At 25.7% G+C, this 9,376-nt stretch overlaps 3 protein-coding genes across 4 annotated transcripts; 2 read left to right on the top strand and 1 right to left on the bottom strand.

The window, feature by feature from the left end:
* The first annotated feature begins 2,116 nt into the window (after positions 1-2,116).
* LOC102671458 (endoplasmic reticulum resident protein 29) lies at positions 2,117-4,036 on the top strand. The gene is made up of 4 exons (XM_006622220.2): positions 2,117-2,228; positions 2,304-2,568; positions 2,998-3,396; positions 3,534-4,036. The coding sequence occupies exons 2-4, from the start codon at positions 2,473-2,475 to the stop codon at positions 3,768-3,770; spliced, it is 732 nt and encodes a 243-aa protein (XP_006622283.1). The 5' UTR covers positions 2,117-2,228; positions 2,304-2,472; the 3' UTR covers positions 3,771-4,036.
* A 102-nt stretch (positions 4,037-4,138) lies between these two features.
* LOC102671235 (ran-specific GTPase-activating protein-like) lies at positions 4,139-5,867 on the bottom strand. Of its 2 annotated transcripts, none has more exons than XM_006622219.2 (4): positions 5,702-5,867; positions 5,264-5,421; positions 4,900-5,186; positions 4,139-4,791 (listed from the first exon to the last, which is right to left on the bottom strand). In XM_006622219.2, exons 1-4 carry the CDS (start codon positions 5,711-5,713, stop codon positions 4,487-4,489), a joined length of 762 nt encoding a protein of 253 aa, XP_006622282.1. In that variant the 5' UTR covers positions 5,714-5,867; the 3' UTR covers positions 4,139-4,486. The 2 variants fall into 2 exon arrangements, with proteins under 2 accessions (XP_006622282.1, XP_006622281.1); XM_006622218.2 differs by having other exon boundaries at positions 5,699-5,863.
* Positions 5,868-6,281: 414 nt separating this feature from the next.
* LOC102671087 (serine/threonine-protein phosphatase alpha-2 isoform) lies at positions 6,282-9,106 on the top strand. Its single transcript, XM_006622217.2, has 5 exons — positions 6,282-6,555; positions 7,295-7,426; positions 7,507-7,737; positions 7,818-8,146; positions 8,324-9,106. Exons 1-5 carry the CDS (start codon positions 6,501-6,503, stop codon positions 8,564-8,566), a joined length of 990 nt encoding a protein of 329 aa, XP_006622280.1. The 5' UTR covers positions 6,282-6,500; the 3' UTR covers positions 8,567-9,106.
* Positions 9,107-9,376: the final 270 nt, after the last annotated feature.

The following is a 9,376-nucleotide window of genomic DNA, read 5'->3' as shown; positions in this document are numbered from 1 at the left end:
AATTAAAAAAAAAAAAAAAAAAAAAATAAAGATACTTCTGTGATGATATTAACTTAAATTATAATATTGATGATTTTCTGAATACAATTTCGAAAAATATAGTTTTAATTAGGGAAAATTAAACATGGCGTATTACAGCTAGCTCGAAAATTAATACATACACCTTGAAAGTCTAGTGACTTTATAGAAGAGTTTATCTCATAGCTACATGGGGATGTAGCTTTTATAAAAGACCAATCAATACACGTAAGACAATCCACCGATCTTTCTCTCCCTTTTTATTCTTTCAACTATCTTTCTTACTCTTTTTTTTTCTCTTCTTATACACTCTCCTTGTTACTCCTTCCCCTTTTGACTTTCCTCTCCTCTATTTATCCATCCTCTCTTTCCACTCACCTATATATATGTAATATGCTTATATTCACTATATTCTTCTGTCTCTGTGTTGAATCTATTTTCTCTTTTTATTCGTCATTCCGTATATTTGTCTTTCATTTTATTTTATTTTTGAATGGCATAAACATCATCTAGCGTGGGCATAAATATCATCCAGAATGGATGGAAAAAAAAGATAAAAAAAAAATCAAGTTTTGTAAAATTTTAAATTTATTAATTATTAAAATTTTTTTCACTTTTTTCTTTTCTTTTTTATTTTTGGAATTCAATATAAAACCCTTAATATTAGGAAAAAATTCTTTTCGAAAGCCATTGTATTTATATAACATACAAAGTAATCATATTAGTCTTATTAAATTCACACGATATATATTTTATAAAACATTATTTCATATTATTATATATTTATAACTTATAGTATTGTACAATAAATTGCAATGTGCGAAATATGAAGTTATCGATATACATATTTAAATATCAATAATGACATCAAGAACTGACTTACGTAGTTGGTATCCAATAGAAAAAAATATGAGAGCAAGAACCTCGTGATAGGCACGGCCCTGACAGAAGCGCAGGCGTCCTTGCGATTGAGTGACGTCATGAGTCTAAGGCACGGGGCGTTATACGCTTATCAATGAACGTACGACGCCTACGGCAGATACCTGTTTTCTAGTAACTAACACCCTCTCTTACCCGCTCTATCTTTGCACCCCATACAATTTATCCTTCGCTCAACTATGATTTTATAATCGATTAAATGTCAATTTAAAAAAATTTTTTTAAATATTCATTATCCATGTTTTTAAATCATTGCATTTTAATTTTGTACATATTCTTCTCATTTGCAACATAAATACACAAACATATCTTACTCATTGAGTAATTTGATCTCAAATCGATTGCGTACTATGATTTTATTTGAATTGAATAGAAAGAGGTCAAATATATGTATATTGTTTGAACTTTTTATACATTATGGTATACATTACAATCATATTTTATAAAAATAGAAATATTTTTTGATTTTTTGATAACAAATTTGTACTGAAATATTTTCGTTTTTATCTTTTTCCTCTTTTTATATTGACTTTGAATATTAAAATTGAATATAATTAAAAATATTTTTTATATTGTACTATTAATTTTTCTCAATAAATTTTTAATAATTATGCATTCCTTTACAAATGTATAATTATACTAATTAATTTTTTATTTTTTTTTTTCATATGTTTTTATATTTTTCGTTCATTCATCATTTGCTTTTTCATAATTTTAATGATTTAAAATTATGATATTCATTTCATTATTTTGAATTTCAGAAATTAATCAATGATATAAAATAATTATAATACTTAAAATTTTATTAAAAGTATTTAATTATCTTTAATATATATTTATATTGTAACAATTGTAGAATTCTATCATAAACAAACTGATTCAACTTATGTTATTTTCTCTGATAATATAAAGCATTCTTTTTAATGTTAAAATAAATATGTTTTAAAAAATGTTATAAAATGATTTATATTAAAAATAAAAAAAATTAAATATTTTTAATTTTTATTAATTAATAAATATCTATAAGAGGAAGCAAATATTATATATTTTTTCTAAAATATAAAAAAGAAGCTTTAAAGTATTTTCTAAATATAGATTATTACAAGATGATATTTGCAATTAAACATCTAAATAAGCAAATAATACTTAGGAAAGTAAGTATATACCGTCCTGTAACGTACGATTTCGTGTCCTTTTCTGATTCGTCAACGCTAAGCGCTGCATTTGCTTCACCTGTATTTAATCAAGCACATTGTACTGTAACATTTGAGGTTATTTTCAAGCAGTAACTAGAAGAAGAAGTTCAATATAACTATTCGGCTCTTTTTACATTTCTCTTCTTTTAGTTACATTTATATATGACCGGTTGCCAACTTTATGAAAACGTGCGATAATCAAGAAGTTGGTTAATACGTAGCGCACATCGCTATAAAAGAATTGTTTTTACTAAATTATCGTTTCTTGAATGATAAGAAACATCTAAAAAGTTATTGATAGTTTCCTGCCAGTTATAACATGCTCTCATCAATTGTAATATTTCTTATTATTGGAATTGCGGCTGCTGAAGACTGCAAAGGATGTGTTTCTCTGGATTCTTATTCCTTTGACAAGGTATTTTATGAATACATCAAAAATGATAAAAAAAAAAAATAATTTTAATTCTTGAATTAATAGGCTTAAAAAGTAATTATTTGAAAATAAACAAAAATCAGTTATTTTTTTAAGTTTCTTTGTTCTTTTTATCTTGTTGATTAGATAATTTGTTGCCATGGTTATAAGACGCTTAGTTACGTCATATACATGTCTAATATATATATGTAAAATATAGAAATTTATATAATAGAAATTATATATATTAATACGTATGAAAATATTATATTTATACATATTATGTTTTTTTTTTTAATACAAAACGAATAATAAGTATTATTTTGATTAATAAAAAACATTCGCTTGTTATAAATGTATTATTGATTTAAATATTTATTATAGCAAGTTATTGTATAAATATCTAATAATATTGTAATGTTCATAATATAGGTGGTACCGAAATTCAAAGCTGCAATTGTTAAATTTGATGTAGCATTTCCATATGGAGAAAAACATGAACAATATGCGCAAATAGCCGCCGCAACAAAAGATTCTCATGATTTGTTAGTAGGTGAAGTGAGAGTGAAAGATTATGGCAATAAAGACAATTCTGATCTTGCTACTCGATATAAAATAAAGTCCGAAGCTTTTCCCGCTATTCTTCTATTTCTTCAAGGAAAAACAGATCCTATTCAGTTCGTTGCAGAAAAAGAAACTGATTTTACCGCGGATAATATAAAACGATTTGTTAAAACAAAGTCTGGAATATATCTTGGTTTACCCGGTTGTGTGGAACAACTTGATAGACTTGCTGAAGAATTTAGGACTAGCGGAGATTCGGAAAGAAAGGTAATATTATATTATATATATAATTTATATTTATATACGTGTCTATATATATGTAAATATATATATATGTACATACATATATTTACATATAAATAACAGTTTATAAGTTATAATTATTTTTTTTATATTTTTCGTAGGAAATATTAAACAAAGCTAAAGTCTTTGAAGAAACATTACCCGAAACACAACGCGCTGCGGCAAAAGTTTACGTTAAAACTATGGAAAAAATATTAGAAAAAGGAGATGTTTTTGTTCAAACAGAACAAACAAGAATAGAAGGCATATTAAAAGGGAAATTATCAAATGAAAAGAAACGTACAATGGAAGAAAAACGTAATATCCTTCATTCTTTCTTATACAGAGATGAATTATGAAGAAATTATCATATTATAGTATTATTAAATTTTGTTATGCATACTTTTGTAAAAATAGTATCATATTGAAATTGAATAATCATTTTCAAATCCAATATTTTACATTAATTTTTTATATTATAAAATAACAAGAAAAAGTTGAAGATGTCAATTCTTACTTCAAATCATTCCAATATCTCTACAATTTGTAATGCAAAGCTGCAATTTATAATAGTTGTAAAAAATTGGAAAAATATTTAAAAGGAATAAAATATTTAAAAAACCTATTTCAAATTTTAAAAACAGATATCCTCCTGTAAACATTCAAATTTTAATATTATTTTAATTTCCATGAAATGCGCATGGATATATAAAAATATATATTATAGAAGATATTTAAAAAAATTTAATAAAATTATAACCAAGTAAATTTTCAAACATATAGAATTAAACAGTTGTTCTACTTTTTAATTTCTTATTCCTGTCAGATTCAATATGTGTTAACTTCTTCATCATAGTATAAATGCTAAAATATTCTTCATTAAGAAATCACAGACAACATATAACGATTGTATAAATATTGAAAATTTGTTTAACTCATCTATTAACGTTGTTGTTAAAATATTTCCCTACATTAAATTCACTGATCAAATATTAAACATATGCATAGATGTATGTTTATGTTGGAATGTGCATTTATAAATAACATCTCTAATTCAGAGATGTAAATTTTATTTTTACTTTTTCTCATCCTCAACTTGCAATTGCTCAAGTCCTTTAGACACTTTGTCCATACTTTCTTCATCTTTTACTTGTTTCTCAGAAGCTTCCACTTTTTCATTATCTTTAATTTTTAAATCTCCTTCAGCCAATTTATTTTGTTCTTCATTATCAGTACTTTCACTATAACTTACATCACTAGAAGGTTCACTATCACTCTCAACATGTTTTTCTTCTGTATTATTTTTTCCAGCATATATCTCGCATTCAGATCCTACTATCTTCTTTGCTTTTTCAAATGCTTCTTTCCAAACAGTTGCATCTATAATAATTAGTATTATTAGTTATTATTAGTTATTATTATACAATTAATAATTAGTATTTAAAATCATGTTTTCTATTTATATTTATTCATTAATAATATATTTACTTTCTGCATTTGCAAATCTTATAGCAAGTAGCTCTGGCTTAAGTTGTTCATCTGCATAATCAGCAAGTACACTCCATACCCATGCTCTATCACTACCACAATTAGGTTTCAATTCCATCCAAGGAGTTACAAAATGATTAGCACAAATTTTAAGTGTTTTATCTCTACGCATTACAACTCTTACTGTATTTTTTGTTTTATGTCTTAATAATTTTACTTCTCCAGTACCACGTTCTTTCCATTCTGCTGGATTATTAGAAGAATCATAACGATATAATTTTGCTCTCCTATAAATAATATAAATATATAATAAAACTTATAATATATACATATGTTAGTAATTCATAAAAGGATAAGAATTTACATTTTTATCATTTCAACTTCATCTTCCTCATTGTTGGAAACTTCTATTAATGGCAAAGAAATTATTGGTTCAAAATGTACATCTGCTTCATTGTTATCTTCATCATTATCTTGAGCTTCACAATTAGCACTCTTTACATCAACATGATCTCCATTTATCTATAAATTAATAAAAAATAATTTATAGATTTAAAAATATAAAAATATAAAAAATTATGTAATCGAAAATTCTATTATTTCTAATTGATAAAAATAAAATATTTTTCAAGCGAAATGAAGATACATGAACGATATACTATTTTGTTTCTAAATGGACGCGACAATATAACCTATAGCGTCATTTGAAAAATTTTAATTAAATAATTATAATAAATTTATTTATTAATACACTAATAACAATGATATGGGATTATAAAAAACAAAATATTATATTTACCACGTTTTCTGGCATTTTTTATCAGTTTTGAAAAAGAAATTATACAATCACTTAATAAATACCGCCAATTCAACCTGTTTAATAGTAAACCGTGATATTGTATAATAGACCTCCATGATAATTCATAGGTATATGTTTAAGACATTTACAATCATTGTTTCCTATTATATAAAAAGTACATGTCGAAATATTTTTAGATTTTTTATTTAAATAAAATTACTTATAAATGTATAGTTTACGAATTTATTAAAATAAATATTTCAAAAAATAAGATAACTTTAAATGATATGGGGAATTTAACAATAAATTTTACCACAAAATTTCCCTATATTTAGTTTCATTTATATTTGTGTTTACTTGAAACCACACATGAAACAATTATTTTAATATATTTAATTATTTCTAATTGTTATATAAATAAATTATTTAATAATTGAAATAATTTTTTTATTGAAAGTTATAATTTCATTAATTAATATCAGAAAATATCAGAATTATGAATTTTTCTTTTTTTATAAAATTCACAAATTCAGTATATGCACATATTTACGAATATGTACGTATTACGTTCGATAAATCGACCGATCGAAATTTATCGAATAAGAAGAGCTCGAACTTGTAGAGGGGGTAAAAGGGAGTGGAGTGCGCGGTTGTCCGGGCGGCCATTGCGGGTACATTGTCCGAAACCGCGAATGCAATTGAGTGCTGTGTGCCACAGTAGTGAAATCCACGAAAATCAAAGGTCATCCCTAAAAGAAGGTACTCCGTGTAAAGCCCGGGACGCGCACAAAACCACGGCCCGATGGCTGAATCTGATAAACTTAATATTGACAACATCATAGCTCGGCTCTTGGAAGGTAAAGCTACTTATTTGCCCTCCTTGAGGGGGGGTGTAATGAGACAAACTGTCGCCCGCGTCACCCTTTGTTATACTTTTTCCATACATGTATTTTACAACTCGGATGAATATTTTTTCGAAGATACTATGTCTTTTATTTTTTTTAAACTATTTTTTATCTTCTTCTACTTATCTCTTTTCTTTGATCGATTACGCAATTTTCTTTAAATATAACTGATTTGAAATATTCTAAATGAAGTAGCAGTTGCTTGTTTACATAAAATAAGATTAACACTGCGTAATAGAAGTTATTAATTTTCGAACATTTTTGTCAGCATTTTACACGATTACTGCCACATATCTTGACGTTTTTAATATTGTCTCTCTTTTTTTGTATTGTTTATTGTTTATATATTCAAAATATATTAATAAATGAAATTATCTATTGGAAAATTTGTTTTAAAATTTTCAGTATTACCGTTATAAAGAAAAAATTTAATTCCTTATTATAAACAAGTAAACGAATACATACATTAGATATTTAATTTATATTTTTTAATATAATAACTATTATTTATTTCTTTTTTAAAAGATTATATTTTTAATAGTATATTAATTATTATTACTTAAATTAAGTTAAATAAATTTTAGTATTTGTTTATATGTTTCAACTGATGGAATTAAAGAATAAATTAATAATAATAATAAAAATTATAGAAGATAAATTTGATCAAAGCAAAGAAACTTTAATCTTTTAGTGCGTGGAGCCAGGCCAGGAAAAAATGTTCAATTGACAGAAGGAGAAATAAAAGGACTCTGCTTGAAGTCACGTGAAATTTTTCTATCGCAACCTATTCTGTTAGAACTTGAAGCACCACTTAAAATATGTGGTAAATTTTAATTTTGTTTTATAATTTAAATCTTATGTTTTTGTTTAATTATAATATAAATATTTAAAATTATTTTTAAGGTGATATTCATGGTCAATATTATGATTTATTACGACTATTTGAATATGGTGGATTTCCACCAGAAAGTAACTATCTATTTCTAGGAGATTATGTTGATAGAGGAAAACAGTCTTTAGAGACAATTTGTCTCCTTCTTGCCTATAAAATCAAATATCCTGAAAACTTTTTCTTACTTCGTGGAAATCATGAATGTGCATCCATTAATAGGATATATGGATTTTACGATGAATGTAAGAAAATACATTTAAATATAATTTATTATTTTGAAATATATAAATATTAATATTTACATAATCTAATATTTACTTAGGTAAACGACGTTATAACATTAAATTATGGAAAACATTTACGGATTGTTTCAATTGTTTACCCGTCGCAGCAATAGTTGATGAAAAAATATTTTGTTGCCATGGTGGCCTTAGTCCAGATCTACAAAATATGGAACAGATCAGACGTATCATGCGACCAACAGATGTACCTGATCAAGGCTTATTATGTGATTTATTATGGTCTGATCCAGACAAAGATACAATGGGTTGGGGAGAAAATGATCGTGGCGTATCGTTTACATTTGGAGCTGAAGTCGTTGCCAAATTTTTACATAAACATGATTTTGACCTCATATGTCGTGCCCATCAGGTACTTGTAATATACAATATTTTTAGTTTTAATATATTATTTATTAAAATCTTATTTTTTAAATCTAATTATTCAATTTCATGAGATATTAATAATTTATAAATTATGATATTTATAATTTTGTAATCTACTAATTAAAAAATTGAAAAATTGAAAAATTGAAAAAAAAAATTTTAGGTAGTAGAAGATGGTTATGAATTTTTCGCAAAGAGACAGTTAGTTACCTTGTTTTCGGCACCAAATTATTGTGGCGAGTTCGATAATGCTGGAGCTATGATGTCCGTAGATGAAACTCTAATGTGTAGTTTCCAAATTCTAAAACCAGCCGACAAGAAGAAATTAACGTATGGAGGCTTGAACGCAAATAGACCAGTGACACCTCCGCGAGGTGGTGGAAATAACAAAAGCAAGAAGAAGTGAAGTCCTTAGATTTGTTTCTCATCTTTTTTTTTTTTTTTTTGAATGCAATGTTTAGAACTTTAAAATAACTCCCTTAAAACCCATAGTCTTTTAAGACATTAATTTCCTGTAAGAGAAAAGATGTTATTGTTATTATTTCTCCTAGTATCGCTATTACTATTATCAACGCTATTACCATATTATTTTCGAATTTATTCTTGTATTCCGCTCATACATTAACGATCACATTTTAAGTAAAAAAGAAAAAAGAGAAAAAAAATCTGGAGGGGCATAGTTTGCTAAGCGAAAAAAAAAAAAGTTCATTAATAGAACAGTTTAAACCAAAAGAAAAAAGAAGTTATTAAATGAGTGTCTATAAAGAAATTAAAATAAATTCAGTTACTCAAGATTATAGACTAGAAATTCGTCACAGCTATTATGAAATTCTATTAGAAGAATATATTATTCCAAACTGTAAGGAGACTTCCTGGCACGTTCATTCTTGATTCTTTGCTTAATATTTTCCTCGATGTTTTTGTAGAATAAACAATTTAGAGATCATTTGCGATATCACTGATTAAAGAATATGGCATGGTACAATTGATACAATTTAAGAGGCAATTTTATTATGCCATTCCTTGCTTCGATGGCATGCATACTTACCTTATCAATGAGATTATTAATATATACATAATATCGAATATAGTGGTTTTTGACGAATATTTTAAATGTGATACGTAAATTTGGCTTTATTACATTTATTCTGTAAATTGCACAAAATTTGTAAGTGACATACAGATACGACTTTCGTAAAGAGACCGTTTTTGTAGA

The sequence above is a fragment of the Apis dorsata genome, unplaced genomic scaffold, assembly GCF_000469605.1.
Source record: "Apis dorsata unplaced genomic scaffold, Apis dorsata 1.3 scaffold_681, whole genome shotgun sequence".
In the NCBI taxonomy this organism is placed as follows: domain Eukaryota; kingdom Metazoa; phylum Arthropoda; class Insecta; order Hymenoptera; family Apidae; genus Apis; species Apis dorsata.
The sequence above is the reverse complement of the archived record's forward strand: the minus strand, read 5'-3'. Positions and strand labels throughout refer to the sequence as shown.

Excerpts from the sequence above, each read along its gene's own strand:
- LOC102671458 (XM_006622220.2), top strand. The coding sequence starts at position 2,473 with ATGCTCTCATCAATTGTAATATTTCTTATTATTGGAATTGCGGCTGCT. Across the intron at positions 2,569-2,997 it reads ATTCTTATTCCTTTGACAAG|GTGGTACCGAAATTCAAAGC; the intron begins GTATTTTATGAA and ends TTCATAATATAG. Across the intron at positions 3,397-3,533 it reads GCGGAGATTCGGAAAGAAAG|GAAATATTAAACAAAGCTAA; the intron begins GTAATATTATAT and ends TATTTTTCGTAG.
- LOC102671087 (XM_006622217.2), top strand. The coding sequence starts at position 6,501 with ATGGCTGAATCTGATAAACTTAATATTGACAACATCATAGCTCGGCTC. Across the intron at positions 6,556-7,294 it reads CATAGCTCGGCTCTTGGAAG|TGCGTGGAGCCAGGCCAGGA; the intron begins GTAAAGCTACTT and ends TTAATCTTTTAG. Across the intron at positions 7,427-7,506 it reads AGCACCACTTAAAATATGTG|GTGATATTCATGGTCAATAT; the intron begins GTAAATTTTAAT and ends ATTATTTTTAAG.
- LOC102671235 (XM_006622218.2), bottom strand. Across the intron at positions 5,187-5,263 it reads GAAGTTGAAATGATAAAAAT|GAGAGCAAAATTATATCGTT; the intron begins GTAAATTCTTAT and ends TATTATTTATAG. Across the intron at positions 4,792-4,899 it reads AAGATTTGCAAATGCAGAAA|ATGCAACTGTTTGGAAAGAA; the intron begins GTAAATATATTA and ends TAATTATTATAG.